At 43.7% G+C, this 24,934-nt stretch overlaps 1 protein-coding gene across 2 annotated transcripts in view; it reads left to right on the top strand.

The window, feature by feature from the left end:
* Positions 1 to 24,934, top strand: part of LOC123997817 (atrial natriuretic peptide receptor 1-like) — an 84,844-nt gene that overhangs the window by 21,827 nt on the left and 38,083 nt on the right. For both annotated transcript variants that reach the window (XM_046302394.1, XM_046302393.1), the window contains exons 3-5: positions 16,500 to 16,687; positions 17,598 to 17,711; positions 21,446 to 21,581. In XM_046302394.1, the coding sequence (XP_046158350.1) occupies positions 16,500 to 16,687; positions 17,598 to 17,711; positions 21,446 to 21,581 (438 nt within the window). The remainder of the gene's footprint in view (positions 1 to 16,499; positions 16,688 to 17,597; positions 17,712 to 21,445; positions 21,582 to 24,934) is intronic.

Genomic DNA, 24,934 nt, shown 5'->3' with positions numbered 1-24,934 from the left:
TTTTTGGATTTGTTGGTTTGCATGAATACACACAGATGAGTCAACACACACGTTTAGTTATCTTGGTGAGTTTAGGCCTGCTGTTCATCACAGGTGGAGTCTGGAGTCCCGGGAGGGACGGAGGCTGCTTCTGCCGTAATGGTTCAGCTTTGAACACACTCCTATGCCAATTTAACATTTAACAAAGCTTTTTATAGTTAGACATTGTATAATTGGATGTTTTCTGTATGATGTTGGATTTTCACTCTTAGAAAAAAAGGTGCTATCTAGAACCTAAAAGGGTTCTTGTCAGATGGTGAGTGTAGCTGGTGCATGAAGTCAGGCGCAAGAGAGCAGACTGAGTGAGCAACGTACTTTACTCAACAAGGCACAAGGTAACAATTACACTTGACCAAAACGGTAACGCACGGGTGAACACAGCACCCGTCAAAAAACCAGCCATCAAACTAAGCCTAACTGAACATGTAATAATCCCGCACAACACCGTGGGGGAAACAGAGGGTTTAAATACAGGAACAAATAATTGTGAAATGGAAACAGGTGTGTGAAAACAAAGACCAAACCAAAGGAAAAAGAGAAGTGGATCGGCGATGGCAAGTAGACCAGCGACGCCGAGCGCTGCCTGAACAAGGAGAGACACCGACTTCGGCAGAAGTCATGACAGTTCTTCTGTTGTCCCCATAGAATAACCTCTTGAAGAGCCCTTTTGGTTCCAGGTAGAATATTTTTGAATCCAGAAAGGTTTCTATATGGAACCAAGAAAAGGTTATCCTACGGGGACGGCCAAAGAACCCTTTTGGTGTTTAGATAAGAGAGCACAGCTCTAAACTAGACACTGAATTGTAGTTTAGTTATGGCTAGTAATTCCATGCTGGGGACAAATCTACAGACTTCTCTACCATTGGTGGGGACCATTAGCTTCCAGGGAGGGAAAAGATTGGGTGAAAAAATACAAACATTCCCGAAATACTTTTAAGTTGTTTGTTGAAATTAAAAACAACGTTGGGGTTTTAGGCTGGGTTTCTGTACAGCACTTTGAGACATCAGCTGATGTACGAAGGGCTATATAAATAAATTTTATTTGATTTGATTCAACCAGTTTTTTCCCAGTGAGATGGTGACTGCATGGACACATAGAGGGGTTGTTTGGAGTGAAGTACACAGTGACATACTGGTACATACTGTTACATCATTCTCATTTATTTTGCCAGCTTCGGGTCCCCATACACTAACTAGACTTCTTGCTATCATCCAAAGATCCCAATAGGTATGCCTAGCAGCAATGTTTCTAAGTAATATCCTGCATAACAATATTAATTGGGATTCACTTCCACTGTTTGCATATCGCAATTTTTTATTGTAATGCAACTAGATAATGTAATGTTTAATCAAGAACCATGGAAGTCTGCTGTCTCTGTCACTTGACTGCGGAATTGTCTGTGTGTTCAGGAGGAAGTTGACAGGTCCTACATCACAGTAATTCAAAGACTTAATCAAGTGTCTTTGTTTCTCTGGAATGTTTTGGGAGATTACACTGACACAGAGGGATTGATTATGTTATCACTTACCAATTTATAGGAAAGGAAGAAGTTGTGTGGGGTAGTGAGAGACAGAGTAAAGAGGGCTACAGAATTCAACGTGGCGAACATACATCCGTGACTCGATAACAGCCAATTAAGTTATTAAATAAAACATTTTAAAACGTTTGTAAATATATAATAATGGTCCATCAGCCTATCGCTACTCTGCGGTTGTGGACTCTGAATTAAGTTAGGAAAAATAAATGAAGGTGGAGGGAGAGAAATAAATAGAAAAGGTAAGAACTGTTCTTATTCCTGCCTTTCATCACCCTCCTTCTCCTTCTAACACCCCCCTTATCTCTCAATGTCACCTTCTGCTAACCTTGTGTGAAGGTAAACAAATCAGACAGGATGGTGTGGTGATGTGTGACAGACATTCTATTCGCTATCTCCGCCTCACTCTTGCTCTCTCACCCTATTGTCATGGTATCAGCTGGGCTATCCACAGTGAAACCACTACATCATCAGCTCTTCTGAGGTTCGAAGTTCAAAGGAAGTGTCAGACCGCCTGAAGATGATAGTGGAAGTGTGTGTGTTACTGTGCACTTACAGGCATGAAAGGTATGTAAAGTCACAGTGTTTGTGCCGGGATCAGGGGTCAGGCCTGTGCTTTGCCCCCTTGTACCGCTCTACACTTCTCTAGCCGTGATGCCATCCTGGTTTGTTTCCATCCACTCATGTTGCACATTGGGTCAGCATTCATAACAAAATCAAGGGTGTCAACAGCTTGTCTTACACCAAATGTTATATATCTTGGTGCCACTACAAGTTGAGTGTGGCACCAAACAACTGGTGGCGCCATTGTTTGTAGGGGATCCAGATATGGATGGAGTCTCACCAGGAGGAGGGCACTCAGACCCTCCTTCTACTTATAAGTCTCCTGAGCCCAGGGCGACCCGGAAGATCCATTTTAGTCTCCTTAGGTTTGTTGGTTTGGTTCCACTGCTCACTTCCTGACCAGGGCCATTTAACCCTGAAACAATAGAGCCGCCAGGACAGGAAGTGCATGCTACAGGAATGTCATCACGTCCCTGGAGACTTCCTGTGCCACTCTTCCAAGTCACATGGTGCCAGACCAGACCCCAATAACCTAGATAAGACCCTAAATAGACCATAACACAATAACCCATCAGACTAGACCAGCCCAGAACACAATACACTATTATATTGACACGTTAGAATAGACTAGACTAGAACAGTCTAGACCTACCTGTACTAGAACAGGCCACACAGGATCACAGCAGCACAACCTGCTTATGGGGTATAGGGCTTAAGGGTTGTTTTTGGACCAGGCAAAACTAACACAATGGCGCACAGAGAATGCTGAACACGGTTTGACATCCACACACACTTAATGTGTGCTGCCGTGGCAGTGCCAGGTACTTGGCAGCCTGCAGTAATTACCCAGGCTAATGAAGGGTCTGACCGAGGTAGTTAGCCTCTGGTTGGGAGCAGAGCTGATCATAGAGCTAATAAAGCCCTGTTTCAGATCACTGTCTCTGACACACCGCCACAGGCACTACTATACCCCAACACAATTAGCCTGCAGACTAACATTGAGTGTCCCCCCTCATTTCTCTCATTAGCCCTATTTACAGTACCTTCAGAAAGTATTCATACCCCTTGATTTATTTCACATTTTGTTGTGTTAAAGCCTGAATTTATAATGGATTCAATATATTTTTTCTCTCACCCATCTACACACAATACCCCATAATGACAAAGTGAACACATTTTTTAAAATTTAAGCAAACTTATTGAAAATTAAAATTTGCTGCAGAGGATAAGTTCATTAGAGTTAACTGCACCCCAGAAATTGGCAATTAACTGCACCTCAGATTGCACCTCACAGAGTTCAAGTAACAGACACATCTCAACATCAACTGTTCAGAGGAGACTGCGTGAATCAGGCCTTCATGGTTGAATTGCTGCAAAGAAACCACTACAAAAGGACACCAATGACAAGAAGAGACTTTCTTGGGCGAAATCTGTCCTTTGGTCTGATGAGTGCAGATTTTAGATTTTTGGTTCCAACCGCCATGTCTTTGTGAGATGCAGAGTAGGTGAACGGATTATCTCTGCATGTGTGGTTCCCACCGTCAAGCATGGAAGAGGAGGTGTGATGGTGTGGGGGTGCTTTGTTGGTGACACTGTCTGTGATTTATTTAGTATTCAAGGCACACTTAATCAGCATGGTTATTACCACAGCATTCTGCAGCGATACACCATCCCATTTGGTTTGCGCTTAGTGGGACTATCATTTGTTTTTCAACAGGACAATGACCCAACACAGCTCCAGGCTGTGTAAGGGCTATTTGACCAAGGAGAGTGATGGAGTGCTGCATCAGATGACCTGGCTTCCACAATCACCCGACCTCACCCAATTGAGATGGTTTGGGATGAGTTTCAGAGTGAAGGAAAAGCAGCCAACAAGTGCTCAGCATATGTGGGAACTCCTTCAAGACTGTTGGAAAAGCATTCCAGGTGAAACTGGTTGAGAGAATGCCAAGAGTGTGCAAAGCTGTCATCAAGGCAACGGGTGGCTACTTTGAAGAATCTCAAATCTCAAAACCCTTTTTTGGTTACTACATGATTCCATGTGTTATTTCATAGTTTTGATGTCTTCATTATTATTCTACAATATAGAAAATAGTAAAAATATAGAAAATCCTTGAATGAGTACATTTGGACTGGTACTGTAAGTATTCACACCCCTGAGTCAATACTTTGTTGATGTCTTTTTGGGTAAGCCTCTAAGAGCTTTGCATACCTGGATTTTTCTTGATTTTATTTTTCAAGCTCTGTCAAGTTGATTGTTGATCTTTGCTAGACAGCCATTTTCTTGCCATAGATTTTCCAGACAATTTAAGTTGAAACTGTAACTAGGCCACTCAGGAACAATCAATGTCACCTTGGTAAGCAATTCTAGTGTAGATTTGGCCTTGTGTTTTAGGTTATTGTCCTGCTGAAAGGTGAATTTGTCTCCCTGTGTCTGTTGGTAAGCATCTTGAACCAGTTTTCCTCTAGGATTTTACCTGTGCTTATAGCTGTTTGCAACAAGTGCATTGTTGCAAACAGGATGCATGTTTTGGAATATTTTTTATTCTGTACAGGCATCCTTCTTTTCACTCTGTCATTTAGGTTAGTATTGTGGAGTAACTCCAGTGTTGTTGCTCCATCCTCAGTTTTCTCGAATCACAACCATTAAACTCTGTAACTGTTTTAAAGTAACCATAGGTTTTCATCCTCTGAGTTAGGAAGGACACCTGTGTCTTTGTAATGACTGGGTGTATTGATGCACCATTCAAAGCCTAAAAAATAACTTCACCATGCTCAAAGGGATGTTCAGCTTCCGTTTCTTTCATCTTTTACCAATCGGTGCCCTTCTTTGCGAGGTATTGAAAACCTCCTTGGTCTTTGTGGTTTAATCTGTGCTTGAAATTCATTACTCGATTGAAGGACCTTACAATTATCTGTATGTGTGGGGTATAGAGATGGGGTAGTTAAATTGTGTTAACCACTATTGAACACGGAATGAGTCCATGCAACTTATTATGCGGTTTGTTATTTTGACCTTATTTAGGCTTGCCATGACAAAGGGGTTGAATACTTGACACAAGACATTTGTTTTTACAAAGAAGATTCTACTTTGACATTATGGTGTGTGACACAAAATCTACATTTAATAAAGGTGAAATTCAGGCTGTAACACAACAGAATTTGTAAAAAGCAAAGGGGTGTGAATACTTTCTGATGATTCTGTATCTCCACACCGCAGTAAAGGCCTGGTGACTCTTTATTATTTTATATATTTTTTAATTGAATTTCACCTTTATTTAACCAGGTAGGCTAGTTGAAAACAAGTTGTCATTTGCAACTGCGACCTGTTCAAGATAAAGCATAGCAATTCGACACGTACAACAACACAGAATTACACATGGAATAAACAAAATATAGTCAATAATACAGTAGAACAAAAGAAAACAAAAAGTCTATATACAGTGAGTGCAAAGAGGTAAGATAAGGGAGTTAAGGCAATAAATAGGCCATGATGGCGAAGTAATTACAATATAGCAATTAAACACTGGAATGGTAGATGTGCAGAAGATGAATGTGCAAGTAGAGATACTGGGCTGCAAAGGAGCAAGATAAATAAATACAGTATGGGGATGAGGTAGGTAGATAGATGGGCTGTTTACAGATGGGCTATGTACAGGTGCAGTGATTTTTAAATTATTCTTTACTTGATGGACTTTAAAAACCTGAAGTGGGTGCGTCTTTGAAGAAAGTATGATTTGAAGTGCCTATTAGGTGTTGGTCTGTCTGTTTGTCTATTTGTTTGTCTGTTTGTCTAGACGTCATGTGTAGGGTTGCACATTTTGGGGAATATTCAGAGGTGGAAACTTTCTGTGGGAATTAACGGGAATATATGGGAAGTAACTGAAATGTATGCAAATTAATATTAATACCATTTCAATGTAGATGTTTTTTACATTGGATATATTTACCATATATGGAGAAAGAAGCATAAACCTTTTACCTTATCATTAGTTGACATAATTGCAAATGATTAAATCCTTCCAATAGAAGAAAAAAAAACAATTTAATTACGAATGGAACTTTATTTAAATGAGTTGACTTTTCACATGGGATGATTTCACTGAACAACAAAAGGGAATATTGAATGATTCCCAATGATCCATCGCATCTCCCAAAAACGTTTTCAACATACATCTGTAAAATGATAGTCTAGAAGCTAAAGCTTTGGCTGTCTTCCTCTCAGGCTTCCAAGTTTTCTCCCTTAATGTCCACCTCTTGAACATAGGACTCTGAGGCCTCATCTTCACTGTCACTTTCCAACCTTGTTGAGGATTGTCATGTTTTGTCATTTATTATCTTGTCTTGTCCCTGTGCTTCCCATTCTATTCGTTTCCCTCTGCTGGTCTTATTAGGTTCTTTCCCTTTTTCTATCCCTCTCTCTCTCCCCCTCCCTCTCTCACTCTCTCGCTCTCTCTTCTCTCTATCGTTCCGTTCCTGCTCCCAGCTGTTCCTATTCCCCTAATCAATCATTTAGTCTTCCCACACCTGTTCCCGATCCTTTCCCCTGATTAGAGTCCCTATTTCTTCCTTTGTGTTCCGTTCCTGTCCTGTCGGTTCCTTGTCTAGAATTCACCATGCTGTGTTTGTGTATCGCCCTGTCGTGTCGTGTTTTCCTCAGATGCTGCGTGGTGAGCAGGTGTCTGAGTCTGTCTGGTTCAAGTGCCTTCCCGAGGCAACCTGCTGTTCACCTGCTGTTCAAGATCGAGTCTCCAGTTTGTCCTCGTCATTTCGAGTGAAAGTTGTGTTTTTTGTTTGTATTTACTTTACTGGATTAAAGACTCTGTTTTCGCCAAGTCGCTTTTGGGTCCTCTTTCACCTGCATGACAGAAGGAACCGACCAAGGAATGGACCCAGCGACTTCAGACGCTCGTTACACTGCCGTCGAGATCCAAGGAGCCATGCTCGGCAGACACGAGCAGGAATTGTCTGCTGCTCGCCATGCCGTGGAGAACCTGGCCGCTCAGGTTTCCGACCTCTCTGGACAGTTCCAGAGTCTACGTCTCGTGCCACCTGTTACTTCCTGGCCTGCCGAGCCTCCAGAACCTAGGGTTAATAACCCACCTTGCTACTCCGGGCAGCCCACTGAGTGCCGCTCCTTTCTCACGCAGTGTGAGATTGTGTTCTCTCTCCAACCCAACACATACTCTAGAGAGAGAGCTCGGGTTGCTTACGTCATTTCACTCCTTACTGGCCGGGCTCGAGAATGGGGCACAGCTATCTGGGAGGCAAGGGCTGATTGCTCTAACAAGTTCCAGAACTTTAAAGCGGAGATGATTCGGGTTTTTGACCGTTCAGTTTTTGGTAGGGAGGCTTCTAGGGCCCTGGCTTCCTTATGCCAAGGTGAACGGTCCATAACGGATTATTCTATTGAGTTTCGCACTCTTGCTGCCTCTAGTGAGTGGAACGAGCCGGCGCTGCTCGCTCGTTTTCTGGAGGGACTCCACGCAGTGGTTAAGGATGAGATTCTCTCCCGGGAGGTTCCTTCAGATGTGGACTCTTTGATTGCTCTCGCCATCCGCATAGAACGACGGGTAGATCTTCGTCACCGGACTCGTGGAAGAGAGCTCGCATCAACGGTGTTTCCCTGCTCCGCATCGCAACCATCTCCCTCCTCTGGCTCAGAGTCTGAGCCCATGCAGCTGGGAGGGATTCGCATCTCGACTAAGGAGAGGGAACGGAGGATCACCAACCGCCTGTGCCTCTATTGCGGAGTTGCTGGACATTTTGTTAATTCATGTCCAGTAAAAGCCAGAGCTCATCTGTAAGCGGAGGGCTACAGGTGAGCGCAACTACTCAAGTCTCTCCATCAAGATCCTGTACTACTTTGTCGGTCCATCTACGCTGGACCGGTTCGGGTGCTACATGTAGTGCCTTGATAGACTCTGGGGCTGAGGGTTGTTTCATGGACGAAGCATGGGTTCGGAAACATGACATTCCTTTCAGAGAGTTAGAGAAGCCTACGCCCATGTTCGCCTTAGATGGTAGTCATCTTCCCAGTATCAGATTTGAGACACTACCTTTAACCCTCACAGTATCTGGTAACCACAGTGAGACTATTTCTTTTTTGATTTTTCGTTCACCGTTTACACCTGTTGTTTTGGGTCATCCCTGGCTAGTATGTCATAATCCTTCTATTAATTGGTCTAGTAATTCTATCCTATCCTGGAACGTTTCTTGTCATGTGAAGTGTTTAATGTCTGCCATCCCTCCCGTTTCTTCTGTCCCTACTTCTCAGGAGGAACCTGGCGATTTGACAGGAGTGCCGGAGGAATATCATGATCTGCGCACGGTCTTCAGTCGGTCCCGAGCCAACTCCCTTCCTCCTCACCGGTCGTATGATTGTAGTATTGATCTCCTTCCGGGGACCACTCCTCCTCGGGGTAGACTATACTCTCTGTCGGCTCCCGAACGTAAGGCTCTCGAGGATTATTTGTCTGTGTCTCTTGACGCCGGTACCATAGTGCCTTCTTCCTCTCCGGCCGGGGCGGGGTTCTTTTTGTTAAGAAGAAGGACGGTACTCTGCGCCCCTGCGTGGATTATCGAGGGCTGAATGACATAACGGTTAAGAATCGTTATCCGCTTCCCCTTATGTCATCAGCCTTCGAGATTCTGCAGGGAGCCAGGTGCTTTACTAAGTTGGACCTTCGTAACGCTTACCATCTCGTGCGCATCAGAGAGGGGGACGAGTGGAAAACGGCGTTTAACACTCCGTTAGGGCATTTTGAGTACCGGGTTCTGCCGTTTGGTCTCGCCAATGCGCCAGCTGTTTTTCAGGCATTAGTTAATGATGTTCTGAGAGACATGCTGAACATCTTTGTTTTTGTCTATCTTGACGATATCCTGATTTTTTCTCCGTCACTCGAGATTCATGTTCAGCACGTTCGACGTGTTCTACAGCGCCTTTTAGAGAATTGTCTCTACGTAAAGTCTGAGAAGTGCTCTTTTCATGTCTCCTCCGTTACTTTTCTCGGTTCCGTTATTTCCGCTGAAGGCATTCAGATGGATTCCGCTAAGGTCCAAGCTGTCAGTGATTGGCCCGTTCCAAGGTCACGTGTCGAGTTGCAGCGCTTTTTAGGTTTCGCTAATTTCTATCGGCGTTTCATTCGTAATTTCGGTCAAGTTGCTGCCCCTCTCACAGCTCTTACTTCTGTCAAGACGTGTTTTAAGTGGTCCGGTTCCGCCCAGGGAGCTTTTGATCTTCTAAAAGAACGTTTTACGTCCGCTCCTATCCTCGTTACTCCTGACGTCACTAGACAATTCATTGTCGAGGTTGACGCTTCAGAGGTAGGCGTGGGAGCCATTCTATCCCAGCGCTTCCAGTCTGACGATAAGGTTCATCCTTGCGCTTATTTTTCTCATCGCCTGTCGCCATCTGAGCGCAACTATGATGTGGGTAACCGTGAACTGCTCGCCATCCGCTTAGCCCTAGGCGAATGGCGACAGTGGTTGGAGGGGGCGACCGTTCCTTTTGTCGTTTGGACAGACCATAAGAACCTTGAGTACATCCGTTCTGCCAAACGACTTAATGCCCGTCAAGCTCGTTGGGCGTTGTTTTTCGCTCGTTTCGAGTTTGTGATTTCTTACCGTCCGGGTAGCAAGAACACCAAGCCTGATGCCTTATCCCGTCTGTTTAGTTCTTCTGTGGCTTCTACTGATCCCGAGGGGATTCTTCCTTATGGGCGTGTTGTCGGGTTAACAGTCTGGGGAATTGAAAGACAGGTTAAGCAAGCACTCACGCACACTGCGTCGCCGCGCGCTTGTCCTAGTAACCTTCTTTTCGTTCCTGTTTCCACTCGTCTGGCTGTTCTTCAGTGGGCTCACTCTGCCAAGTTAGCTGGTCATCCCGGTGTTCGAGGCACTCTTGCGTCTATTCGCCAGCGCTTTTGGTGGCCGACTCAGGAGCGTGACACGCGCCGTTTCGTGGCTGCTTGTTCGGACTGCGCGCAGACTAAGTCGGGTAACTCTCCTCCTGCCGGTCGTCTCAGACCGCTCCCCATTCCTTCTCGACCATGGTCTCACATCGCCCTAGACTTCATTACCGGTCTGCCTTTGTCTGCGGGGAAGACTGTGATTCTTACGGTTGTCGATAGGTTCTCTAAGGCGGCACATTTCATTCCCCTCGCTAAACTTCCTTCCGCTAAGGAGACGGCACAAATCATTATCGAGAATGTATTCAGAATTCATGGCCTCCCGTTAGACGCCGTTTCAGACAGAGGCCCGCAATTCACGTCACAGTTTTGGAGGGAGTTCTGTCGTTTGATTGGTGCGTCCGTCAGTCTCTCTTCCGGGTTTCATCCCCAGTCTAACGGTCAAGCAGAGAGGGCCAATCAGACGATTGGTCGCATACTACGCAGCCTTTCTTTCAGAAACCCTGCGTCTTGGGCAGAACAGCTCCCCTGGGCAGAATACGCTCACAATTCGCTTCCTTCGTCTGCTACCGGGTTATCTCCGTTTCAGAGTAGTCTGGGTTACCAGCCTCCTCTGTTCTCATCCCAGCTTGCCGAGTCCAGCGTTCCCTCCGCTCAAGCGTTTGTCCAACGTTGTGAGCGCACCTGGAGGAGGGTGAGGTCTGCACTTTGCCGTTACAGGGCACAGACTGTGAGAGCCGCCAATAAACGCAGGATTAAGAGTCCAAGGTATTGATGCGGCCAGAGAGTGTGGCTTTCCACTCGCAACCTTCCTCTTACGACAGCTTCTCGTAAGTTGACTCCGCGGTTCATTGGTCCGTTCCGTGTCTCCCAGGTCGTCAATCCTGTCGCTGTGCGACTGCTTCTTCCGCGACATCTTCGTCGCGTCCATCCTGTCTTCCATGTCTCCTGTGTCAAGCCCTTTCTTCGCACCCCCGTTCGTCTTCCCTCCCCCTCCCGTCCTTGTCGAGAGCGCACCTATTTACAAGGTACATAAGATCATGGACATGCGTTCTCGGGGACGGGGTCACCAATACTTAGTGGATTGGGAGGGTTACGGTCCTGAGGAGAGGAGTTGGGTTCCGTCTCGGGACGTGCTGGACCGTTCACTCATTGATGATTTCCTCCGTTGCCGCCAGGATTCCTCCTCGAGTGCGCCAGGAGGCGCTCGGTGAGTGGGGGGTACTGTCATGTTTTGTCATTTATTATCTTGTCTTGTCCCTGTGCTTCCCATTCTATTCGTTTCCCTCTGCTGGTCTTATTAGGTTCTTTCCCTTTTTCTATCCTCTCTCTCCCCCTCCCTCTCTCACTCTCTCGCTCTCTCTTCTCTCTATCGTTCCGTTCCTGCTCCCAGCTGTTCCTATTCCCTAATCAATCATTTAGTCTTCCCACACCTGTTCCCGATCCTTTCCCCTGATTAGAGTCCCTATTTCTTCCTTTGTGTTCCGTTCCTGTCCTGTCGGTTCCTTGTCTAGAATTCACCGTGCTGTGTTTGTGTATCGCCCTGTCGTGTCGTGTTTTCCTCAGATGCTGCGTGGTGAGCAGGTGTCTGAGTCTGTCTGGTTCAAGTGCCTTCCCGAGGCAACCTGCTGTTCACCTGCTGTTCAAGATCGAGTCTCCAGTTTGTCCTCGTCATTTCGAGTGAAAGTTGTGTTTTTTGTTTGTATTTACTTTACTGGATTAAAGACTCTGTTTTCGCCAAGTCGCTTTTGGGTCCTCTTTCACCTGCATGACAAGGATGGCTCAAAATGCCTCAAATTTGCTCAAATTTTCCCTTGTATTGGTCAGCCTGTTGTGTACTTTAGTGTGTGTGTTCCTAAACAAGGACCAGTTGGGCTCTGAGGTGGCTGATGTTAGTGGGATTTGGAGGACGATGGAAGCAACAGAGGAAAGAGCCTCAGATCCACAAAGTCCCTTCCACCAGGTGGCTGTTGAGATATGTTGGCACTACTGCCATATTGCATATCCATCCCAAAGCCCTTGCTTGGAAGTCTACTTTGCCAGACTGCCAAGAACCTTGCCCTCATCCATGCCAAGGTGGCGAGACACGGTATTGATGACACCATGTTCTTGCCAGCATACTGGGCTTCAGGCAGAAGTCTTCACGCTTTATGATGTATTTCAGAACAGATGTTTCCTCTGCTTGAAGCAACAGTGAAGTGGGCAGGGCAGAGTCTGAACATCCGATAAGATGGCGTTGTCTCCTTCAATCCATGCAATGGCTACTGCTATAGGTTTCAGGCTGCTTACCACTCTCTCCCAAAATACATCATCCAGGAGGATCCACTTGATGGGGCTGTCCATATCGGCAGACTGTGATATGGCCATTTCTTGGAGAGACTCCTTCCCCTCCAGGAGACTGTCAAACATGATGACAACACCACCCCAATGGGTGTTGCTGGGCAGCTTCAATGTGGTGCTCTTATTCTTTTCACTTTGCTTGGTGAGGTGGATTGCTGCTATAACTTGATGACCCTTCGCATACCTAACCATTTCCTTGGCTCTCTTGTAGAGTGTATCCATTGTTTTCAGTGCCTGATGTCCTTGATGGGCAGACTCAATGCCTGAGCAGCACAGCCAATGGGTGTGATGTGAGGGTAGGACTCCTCCACTTTAGACCAAGCAGCCTTCATGTTCGCAGCATTGTCTGTCACCAGTGCAAATATCTTCTGTGGTCCAAGGTCATTGATGACTGCCTTCAGCTCATCTGCAATGTAGAGACCGATGTGTCTGTTGTCCCTTGTGTCTGTGCTCTTGTAGAATACTGGTTGAGTGGTGGAGATGATGTAGTTAATTATTCCTTGCCCACAAACATTCAACCATCATAGATGATTGCAATACAGTCTGCTTTCTCTATGATTTGCTTGACCTTCACTTAAACTCTGTTGAACTCTGCATCCAGCAAATTAGTAGATAAAGCACGTTTGGGAGGAGGGGTGAATGCTGGGCGAAGAACATTCAGAAATCTCTTCCAATACACATTGCCTGTGAGAATCAGAGGTGAACCAGTTGCATACACAGCTCGAGCAAGACATTCATCAGCATTTCTCTTAAGTTCCTCAATTGAGTAAAAAAAACTTCTGATTCCAGGAGGACCATGAGCTGTTGCTATCGATAAGGTGTCTGATTCATCATATTCACCTCAAATAGAAGTAGAGGGATTTTTGTCAGAGGTTACTTGTTGTGAGCGCTGAGGAAACTTTATGCACCTGGCCAGATGATTCTGCGTCTTTGTTGCATTCTTCACATATGATTTGGCACAATATGTGCAAATGTACACAGCTTTTCTTTCTACATTAGCTGCAGTGAAATGTCTCCACATATCAGATAGTGTATGTGGCATTTTCCTGTAAAGATTTGAAAAAAACATACAATTCCATGTACAGATAAATAGTTAAGCAGTTAGATTAAACAACTCCTTTGTACGATAATGTTTTAAAATGAAACATGTATGGAAACATGTTAATTTACACACACTTTACTGTAGACTATTATTTACTAGTTAATAAAAAAGCATGTATGTCATATAAAATATATTCACCCCTCTCAGTATTGCAATCAAAAGTTACCAGAAAGCATGTTGTCCTTGGCTCAGACAGTGTAGTAGTGTGGGCTCAATAGCATCTCATGAGGGTGCAAGATCTTGAGAATCAGCTGTACATGAGATGGAAGAATGCACTGTGCATGCAGAGGGTTGAAAATCTATTGAATTGGGGATAGTTTAACCAACATATGCCACAAGACCTAGAATTTCCTTTTGTGTATCCAACAAAAAAGGTTCACTGTTTTTAGCTGACTTTTTTGATGAATTTAAGCAGAATTCCCAGAAGAATTCCACAAAATTCCATAAAGATGCCAACCCTTTGCAACCCTAGTCATGTGGCCAGTGGCTGTTGTGTAAGGAAAATAAATAAATGGTAATCTATCCTCTCATTGTACTGGGTTGGTATACTGAGTCACCAAGGTGTAGTAGGGTCAATCCGATTAGGATATTGATTACTTATGCATTGTAAATGGGTGGTTGACACAATAAGCCCTTGGACTAAGCAGTGCACAACTCCTGGTTCCAAGGATTGCCGTGTTTGCTAGTTTAAAATGCATTTAGTGTGTTATTTCTCATCATACAGATGTAAGATCTTAATTTGATCACCCTGTTGCAGGAAATGTGAAACTTGTAGTGTATTTGAGCATTAAAAAGGCTTCTAAAGTTTGTAATTTCCACTTTGAAATTTCAGACTTGATTATCCCTTATGAAAAATGTATCAACGACTACAAAATCGTCCATTAATTTTAATCCACATAATAATTTACATTTCATGTTGCTGCCGGATTATTTTCCTGCTATAGGAGACTGGCTAAAATTAGCTAAAATCATACATCTGTATGATGATAAGTCTGACTAGGCTAACCAGAGTGATGAGGCTAATAAAGCAAATACAATTAGGAGATTCTTAACCTGATCTATTTATGTGTTTTTGCTTTCCTCATTCTGCTCACACAACATTGGCCTGCAGGTTGAACTAAATTGAAGACCTGTTACATTGTTACAGATGTAGGATCTTAATTTCAGCCAGTTTGCTACAGCAGGAAAAAAACACTGCAGCAACTGGAAATGTGAATTATTATGTGTATTATAATTCATGGATTTTTATTTTATTTATTATATATTTTTTTCACCTTTATTTAACCAGGTAGGCTAGTTGAGAACAAGTTCTCATTTGCAACTGCGACCTGGCCAAAATAAAGCATAGCAGTGTGAACAGACAACACAGAGTTACACATGGAGTAAACAATTAACAAGTCAATAACACAGTAGGGAAAAAAATGGGCAGTCTATATACAATGTGTGCAAAAGGCATGAGAAGGTAAGCGAATAATACAATTTTGCAGATTAACACTGGAGTGATAAATGATCAGATGGTCATGTACAGGTAGAGATATTGGTGTGCAAAAGAGCAGAAAGGTAAATAAATAAAAAACAGTATAAAAACAGTATGGGGATGAGGTAGGTGAAAATGGGTGGGCTATTTACCAATAGACTATGTACAGCTGCAGCGATCGGTTAGCTGCTCGGATAGCTGATGTTTGAAGTTGGTGAGGGAGATAAAAGTCTCCAACTTCAGCGATTTTTGCAGTTCATTCCAGTCACAGGCAGCAGAGTACTGGAACGAAAGGCGGCCAAATGAGGTGTTGGCTTTAGGGATGATCAGTGAGATACACCTGCTGGAGCGCGTGCTACGGATGGGTGTTGCCATCGTGACCAGTGAACTGAGATAAGGCGGAGCTTTACCTAGCATGGACTTGTAGATGACCTGGAGCCAGTGGGTCTGGCGACGAATATGTAGTGAGGGCCAGCCGACTAGAGCATACAAGTCGCAGTGGTGGGTGGTATACGGTGCTTTAGTGACAAAACGGATGGCACTGTGATAGACTGCATCCAGTTTGCTGAGTAGAGTGTTGGAAGCCATTTTGTAGATGACATCGCCGAAGTCGAGGATCGGTAGGATAGTCAGTTTTACTAGGGTAAGCTTGGCGGCATGAGTGAAGGAGGCTTTGTTGCGGAATAGAAAGCCGACTCTTGATTTGATTTTCGATTGGAGATGTTTGATGTGAGTCTGGAAGGAGAGTTTGCAGTCTAGCCAGACACCTAGATACTTATAGGTGTCCACATATTCAAGGTCGGAACCATCCAGGGTGGTGATGCTAGTCGGGCATGCGGGTGCAGGCAGCGATCGGTTGAAAAGCATGCATTTGGTTTTATTCGCGTTTAAGAGCAGTTGGAGGCCACGGAAGGAGTGCTGTATGGCATTGAAGCTCGTTTGGAGGTTAGATAGCACAGTGTCCAATGACGGGACAAAAGTATATAGAATGGTGTCGTCTGCGTAGAGGTGGATCAGGGAATCGCCCGCAGCAAGAGCAACATCATTGATATATACAGAGAAAAGAGTCGGCCCGAGAATTGAACCCTGTGGCACCCCCACAGAGACTGCCAGAGGACTGGACAGCATGCCCTCCGATTTGACACACTGAACTCTGTCTGCAAAGTAATTGGTGAACCAGGCAAGGCAGTCATCCGAAAAACCGAGGCTATTGTAAAGGTTGATTCATTTTATTTTAGGGCAAATCAACTCTGAAATTTTGAAGTGAATATTACAAACTTTAGAAGCCTTTTTAATCCTTGAATACACTACAAGTTTTCTGCTGTGCAGGAAAATTCTCATCAACAAAAGAGTGATAAAATTAAGATCCTACAGATATACTCTGTTTAAAGGATGGTTTTTAAGATGCTTGTTGAATATTAGACAGGTCTATAATTCAGGACTTTGGTTGTTGTGTATTTTGCTAGAACTATCATTACTCTCCTATTGTCTTTACTCTCTTTTTATAACCCTCTCTCTCTCTGCACCCGTAGTGGTGTTTGTGTGTTGCTCTCCGGACACGTTCAGGCAGCTGATGGTTCACTTCCGGCGGGCAGGCCTTCCTCAGGAGGAGTTTGTTTTCTTCTACATTGACATGTTTGGACACAGCCTGGACTCCCAGAATGCTCAACCCTGGGCCAGAGGGGACCAAGACGACCTTGTCGCCAAGGAGGCCTTCCAGGTAAGCCTTGGATCAGAGTCAAGTGTATCATCTCATTCCTCATCTCATTCCCATCATTACCTTGGAAACAGGTATGTGCTGTATTCTCCGCTGACTTACACAGCAGGCCCTGAAGCAATCATATTTTGATAGCCCTATGTTTCCCCATGGCTGTCATTGGTGTTAAGTGTGCTGCCAGGCAGATGAGATGACAAATCTAATCTTGTTTATTTTCCATTCTCTCACTGTGAAGTACTTTAATTTTCTTCTCAATTCCCTAGTGAGTAACAGACTCTACAGCGAGGGGAAGAGAGGCAACATAACTATATGTTTTGTAACATCCCGTCAATGTGTTGATATCAGTCTCATCTCACAAAGCCTGAAAGAGCAAAACAAATGGGCCAGAGGTTTAAAAATGTAACTGATGCACGTACTGTACTGGTGGGTCGTGGTCAATATTTCTTAGGTTGAATCGGATTTTAAGTGGGTTCTAATCGTCTGAGAACCAATGCCATAACCCATACGTATGAACACTTCTCTCACTGCTGTGTTTTTACAAGTTATCCTTCTCAGACCTTAGTTTTCTGCTTGAATGAGGTTGGGCCTGTATCTACACAGACTGTAGGAATGGGAGGGAGGAGATGAGATCACTTGATGAAAGTTATTGGGTGTTTTGGAGGATGTGTTCTGGATGACTGGTCGTATTGACAACATATAATAGAGCAACTAGGCTCTAATAACAGTTGCCTGTTTATAAAAGGGACAGCCTGGGAGGAACATACTGTTAATTTCTACCACAGAAGTGGTGTTTCTCACACCTGTGGTTCATTCATTCATTAGCAGAAATCATTATGTGGTATGATTCTGTATAATTCAGTGAAACCTTTGTCTTATGAATCACAATCGCTTTTATTCTTTGTGTCTGTCTCAGAGTGTGAAAATCCTGACCTATAGAGAACCCCAGAACCCTGAATATAAAGATTTTGTGAGGGACCTGAAGACAGATGCCAAGAGAATGTTCAACTTTACGGTGGAGGACTCACTGGTAAGGGGCTGCACTGTGTGTGTGTGTGTGTGTGTGTGTGTGTGTGTGTGTGTGTGTGTGTGTGTGTGTGTGTGTGTGTGTGTGTGTGTGTGTGTGTGTGTGTGTGTGTGTGTGTGTGTGTGTGTGTGTGTGTGTGTGTGTGTGTGTGTGTGTGTGTGTGTGTGTGTGTGTGTGTGTGTGTGTGTGTGTGTGTGTGTGTGCGTGTGTGTGGCTCTCTTAGAGAGAGAGAAAGAACTGAGATCAAAAGGAGTATTTATAAAAGGAGACAGAACTTGATCTCAATGTGGCACAGACTTGAGGCAATATGAAGGAGAATACTTATGCTAAGGCATGAAGACTACTACATAAAATAAAGCTCTGTATTATAATCTATACACTGAGAGTACAAAACATTATTAACTTGACATCGGCTGACCAGGTGAATCTAGGTAAAAGCTATGATCCCTTATTGATGTCACGTGTTAAATTCACTTCAATCAGTGTAGATGAAGGGGAAGAGACAGTTTAAAGAAAGATTCTTAAGCCTTGAGACATGGATTGTGTATGTGTGCCATTCAGAGGATGAATGGACAAGACAAAATAATTAAGTGCCTTTGAACGGGGTATGGTATTAGGAACCAGGCGCACTGGTTTGAGTGTGTCAAGAACTGCAACGCTACTGTGTTTTTCACACTCAACAGTTTCCCGTGTGTATCAAGAAAGGTTCACCACCCAAAGGACATCCAGCCAACTTAACACAACTGTGGGGGGCATTGGAGTCAACATGGGCCAGCACCCCTGTGGAACGCTTTCGACTTCTTGTAGTGTTCATGCCCAACAAATTGATGCTGTTCTGAGGGCAAAAGGTGGTGCAACTCAATATTAAAAAGGTGTTACTCATGTTTTCTACACTCAGTGTAGGGCTATCATATTTTATAGAACATCTCATTATGGAACATTTGATTGAGCCACATCTGACAGGCAAGAAACACATACAAAGAACTATCAGTAGTACTAGTTCATTTAGCTAGCAGCAGTACTCGTTTATTTAACAATATTACTAGTTCATTGAGGTTTGCACATCTGAGAGTGTGTAGAAAGTGAAGATGGAGAGGCTGCAATAAGTAGGCTTATACGTAATTGGCTCGCCTGCAATGCTTGGACAATTGATTCAATTTATTTTGGAAGAAAAAGACGATTTAGTTAGTGGAGCTTATCTTCTTATTATGTTCCCTACAAAGGTGCACAATGATGTTATTCTACACACTTCTGCAGCTAAATCATTGGTGTCTTGTTTAGGAGATGAGAGAGACACACACACACACACACACACACACACACACACACACACACACACACACACACACACACACACACACACACACACACACACACACACACACACACACACACACACACACACACACACACACACACACACACACACACACACACACACACACACACACACACTCACAAAGATTGGCATGATACATCCACCTATCCTCAATATGGCAGATTGACTGCATTCAAGTCCATCTTTCATCTCTGACTCCGGATGGAGGTGTCTGTCCTTGCATGCATGTGTGGGCTTTCGCGTCAGTGACTATTTAGGAAGCAAAATAAAAACAAAGAGCTTGACAGGCCACGTCATCTAACTGCCCTCCCTGTTCGACACACACAAATCCAGAATTGTACGCCAGGGCTTCTATTCCATCCCCGGGATGAAGGGAGGCTCGCCATTGGTCCTGGTTTCAGACAGGGCTGTCTGGCACCCCTCACAAGCCGATGAATCACTTGTAGCAGACACCTAAGTGCAGTCAATGTGATAAATAGACAGGTCTGAGTCTGGAGGATGAGAGAGAGGCACAGAGCATGAGAGCTCTGCCCTGGTCTACCTGGTCCTCGTTCACCCTGCCTGCACATTGTGTCTGTACGTTTCCAATTGATGCAACTGAACTGAGTGAGTTGTTTGAGGGCTTATTGTCCTCATATTCCATTTTGTGATTGATGTGGACAGTTCTTTTGGTTTGGGGCCACTGTTTGGAGAGATGATGAGATAGAAGAGGAAATTGTTTCTCAGGCAGAATTGTGAAATTAATAAAGGGGTAGAAATAGGTACGGAGATGATAGGAAATAGTTATCGTTGAAGGAAATAGAAAGTGGTATTAACTTGTGGTATTAACTCTACACTGTAGATAAGCTTGTAGAAGAGACAAGTAGTTAGCAGAAGAAGTTCTGTTCTCCTTGGCAGTGGCACAAATATACAGTTGAAGTCGGATGTTTACATACACCTTAGCCAAATACATTTAAACTCAGTTTTTCACAATTCCTGACATTTAATCCTTGTAAAAATTCCCTGTCTTAGGTCAGTTAGGATCACCACTTTATTTTAAGAATGTGACATGTCTGAATAATAGTAGAGAGAACGCTTTATTTCAGCTTTTATTTCTGTCATCACATTCCCAGTGGGTCAGAAGTTTAGATACACTCACTCAATTAGAATTTGGTAGCATTGCCTTTAAATTGTTTAACTTGGGTCAAACATTTCGGGTAGCCTTCCACATGCTTCCCACAATAAGTTGGGTGAATTTTGGCCCATTCCTCCTGACAGAGCTGGTGTAACTGAGTCAGGTTTGTAGGCTTTCTTGCTCGCACACGCTTTTCAGTTCTGCCCATGTAACGGCTCTCGTTGGTGGTAGAAAGAGTAGACCAAGGCGCAGCGTGGAAAGTGTTCATGATTTTAATTTAAAAAACACTCAAACAAAATAACAAAATCGAAAACGAAAATGCAAAGTTCTGTCAGGCAACAGTAACTAAACAGAAAACAAGATCCCACAACCTAATGGTGGGAAAAAGGGCTGCCTAAGTATGATCCCCAATCAGAGAAAACGATAGACAGCTGCCTCTGATTGGGAACCACACTCGGCTAAAAACAAAGAAAAAACATAGAATTTCCCACCCAAGTCACACCCTGACCTAACCAAACATAGAGAATAATAAGGATCTCTAAGGTCAGGGCGTGACAGCCCACACATTTTCTATAGGATTGAGGTCAGGGCTTTGTGATGGCCACTCCAATACCTTGACTTAGTTGTCCTTAAGCCATTTTGCCACAACTTTGGAAGTATGCTTGCGGTCATTGTTAATTTGGAAGACCCATTTGCGACCAAGCTTTTAACTTAATGACTGATGTCTTGAGATGTTTCTTCAATATATCCACATCATTTTCCTACCTCATGATGCCATCTATTTTGCACCAGACCCTCCTGCAGCAAAGCACCCCCACAACATGATGCTGCCACCCCCGTGCTTCACGTTTGGGATGGTGTTCTTCGGCTTGCAAGCACCCCCCTTTTTCCTCCAAACATAACAATGGTCATTGTGACCAAACAGTTCTATTTTTGTTTTATAGATAGTGAAATAATCTGTCCATAAACAATTGTTGGAAAAATTACTTGGGTCATGCACAAACTAACTGACTTGGCAAAACTGTAGTTTGTTAACAAGTCATTTTTGGAGTGGTTGAAAATCGAGTTTTAATGACTCCAACCTAAGTGTATCTAAACTTCCAACTTCAACTGTAGCTAGACATACGCAGTAGCTTTCTAATTATAGAAAATAATATCTATTGAATGAGGGTAATAGATGTACTATTAATACATGTGTGGTATGGTTGATCTAAGCGATCTCATAAAAAATAGGTGATGATAGATTTAATAACTTTTCTACAATTTCCTCTTGCTTCCCTGCAGATGAACATAATCTCCGGAGGGTTCTACGATGGGCTGATGCTGTACACCCACGCCCTGAACGAGACCATGACCTCTCCAGAGGACAGACCTGTGGGGAAAACCGTAACAAGGAGGATGTGGAACCGCACCTACAACGGTCAGTCCATTCCATGCACCTCAGTTCATAACCTGGATCTTTATTCCATTGAAACAGGGGTCCGAAAGGTTCTAGGTTTTTTTTGGAACATATGTGAACATGTTTTCAGTCTAGCACTAGCTCTGTGCTCTGTCTCTGGTAACTACAGTGGTCTGCGTTTTGTCACAGAGACAATTTCAAAAGATTTGTGTGAAGACAAAATGTTCCATGTCACTGGATTAACTCTGAGCTCTGGTTTACGATCTCTTGTCAGTTTCCACCTTTGAGGAGGTAGTTCTGTAACAACACATTCAATGTCTTCCTTGCAATTTCTCGGTAGATTAATTATTGAGTGTTTTGTGGCAGAATGAGAGAGAACCAGCACGATATAACAATACTCCCCATTGACAGAGGGTCACCTATTGGGTGCTTTGTGCCTTTAAAATGAGATGTACACCTCTTCAAGAGCTCTTCAATACAAGACATTGATTTAGTTGCAGGCCATAAGAAGTCATATGGCTCTCAAATGCCTGTTGGACATGTAAACTACATTACCAAAAGTATGTGGACACCTACTCAACGTAAAATAAATCATAGGCATTAATATGGAGTTAGTCCCCCTTTGCTGTTATAACAGCCTCCACTCTTATTGGAAGGCTTTCCAGTAGATTATGAACATTGTTCCAGAGACTTTCTTCCATTTAGCCACAAGCACTATTGAGGTTGGGCACTGATGTTGGGCATTGGACCTGGCTCTCAGTCGGCGTTTCAATTCATCCCAAAGGTGTTTGATGGTGTTGAGGTCAGGGCTCTGTGCAGGCCATTTAAATTATTCCACACTAATCCCGACAAACCATTTATGTATGGACCTTGCTTTGTGCATGGGGGCATGCATTGTCATGCTGAAACTGGAAAGGGCCTTCCCCAAACTATTGCCACAAAGTTGAAAGTAGAGGTCGACCGGCATGGCCGATTAATTAAGGCCTATTTCAAGTTTTCATAACAATCGGTAATCACCATTTTTGGATGCCGATTATGGCCGATTACATTGCATTCCACGAGGAGACTTGCGGTTCAGGCTGACCACCTGTTACGCGAGTGCAGCAATGAGCCAAGGTAAGTTGCTAGCTAGCATTAAACTTATCTCATATAAAACAATCAATCTTAACGTAATCACTAGTTAACTACACATGGTTGATGATATTACTAGGTTAACTAGTTTGTCCTGCGTTGCATATAATCAATGCGGTGCCTGTTAATTTATCATCGGTAAATGATTTAATGGTGGATGATTTAACGAAAGCGCATTTGCGAAAAAAGCACAATCAATACACGAATGTACCTAACCATAAACATCAATGCCTTTCTTAAAATCAATACACAGAAGTATATTTTTTTTAAACCTGCATATGTAGTTAAAAGAAGTTCATGTTAACAGGCAATATTAACTAGGGAAATTGTGTCACTTCTCTTGCGTTCATTGCACGCAGAGCCAGGGTATATGCAACAGTTTGGGCCACCTGGCTCTTTGCGAACTAATTTGCCAGAATTTTACATATTTTGACATAACATTGAAGGTTGTGCAATGTAACAGCAATATTTAGACTTAGGGTTGCCTCGCGTTCGATAAAATACGGAATGGTTCCGTATTTCACCGAAAATTATAGTTTCCAGATTTGACCATATTAATAACCATATCATTTCTGTGTTTATTATATTATAATTAAGTCTATGATTTGATAGAGCAGTCTGACTGAGCGGTGGTAGTCAGCAGCAGGCTCATAAGCATTCATTCAAATATTACTGCGTTTGTCAGCAGCTCTTCACTGTGCTTCCAGCATTGCACTGTTTATGACTGAAGCCTATCAACTCACGAGATTAGGCTGGCAATACTAAAGTCCCTATTAGAACATCCATAGTCAAAGGAATATGAAATACAAATGGTATAGAGAGAAATATTTGACGCGTCATAATTCCTATAACTACAACCTAATACTTCTTAACTGGGAATATTGAAGAAATGGGAATATTGAACCACCATTTCATATGTTCTCATGTTCTGAGCAAGGAACTTAAACGCTAGCTTTTGTACATGGCACATATTGCACTTTTACTTTCTTCTCCAACACTGTGTTTTTGTATTATTTAAACCAAATTGAGCATGTTTCATTATTTATTTGAGACTAAATAGATTTTTTCAATGTATTATATTAAGTTCAAATAAGTGTTCATTGTTCATTCAGTATTGTTGTAATTGTCATTATTACAAATATACAGTATATGAAATAAAATAAATACATTTAAAAAATAAAATAAAAATCGGCTGATTTCGATACTCCAATAATCGGTATCGGTATCGGCGCTGAAAAATCATAATCGGTCGACCTCTAGTTGAAAGCACAGAATTGTCTAAAATGTTATTGTATGCTGTAGCGTAATATTTTCCTTCATGGCCTCCTGAGTGGTGCAGTGGTCTAAGACACTGCATCACAGTGCTAGTTGTACCACTAGAGATTCTGGGTTCGAGTCCAGGGTCTGTCACAGCCGGCCATGACCTGGAGACCCATGGGGTGGCGCACAATTGGCCTAGCGTCATCCGGGTTAGGGGAGGGTTTGGCCAGCAGGGCCCTCGTCTGCTTGTGTGATCTACCATTTCACAGCTGAGTTGTTGTTACTCCTAGAAGTATCCACTTCACAATAACAGCACTTACTGTTGACTGGAGCAGCTCTAGCAGGGAAGAAATGTGCCTGAACTGATTTGATGAAAAGGTGGCATCCTTTACAACAAGCTAGTTCATCAAATTTCTTCTTGTTGGAAAGGTGGCATCCCTGGGAGATTTTGGCCAGCTGGGATGTTGGGGGAGGGTTTTGCCAGCAGGGATGTCCTTGTCCCATCACGCACTAGCGACTCCTGTGGCGGGCCGGGCGCAGTGCATGCTGACATGGTCGCCAGGTGCACGGTGTTTCCCCCGATAACATTGGTGCAGCTGGCTTCTGGGTTAAGTGGGCATTGTGTCAAGAAGCAGTTCGGCTTGGTTGGGTTGTGTTTCAGAGGACGCACGGCTCTCGACCTTCGCCTCTCCAGAGTCCATACGGGAGTTACAGCGATGAGACAAGACTTTAACTACCGATTGGATACCACGAAATTGGAGAGAAAACAGGGTAAAAAATATATATATATATTTCCCTTCACCGGAACTAAGGGGCCTAGGCCGAACCATTATTCCTCCTCCAACAAACTTTACCATTGGCACTATGCATCAGGGCAGGGAGCATTCTCCTGGCATCCGCCAAACCCAGATTCGTCCGTCAGACTGCCAGATGGTGAAGCGTGATTCATCACTGCAGAGAACGAGTTTCCATTGCTCCAGAGT

This window comes from Oncorhynchus gorbuscha, linkage group LG15 (assembly GCF_021184085.1).
Source record: "Oncorhynchus gorbuscha isolate QuinsamMale2020 ecotype Even-year linkage group LG15, OgorEven_v1.0, whole genome shotgun sequence".
NCBI lineage: Eukaryota > Metazoa > Chordata > Actinopteri > Salmoniformes > Salmonidae > Oncorhynchus > Oncorhynchus gorbuscha.
This window is presented reverse-complemented; position numbering and strand designations above follow the sequence as displayed.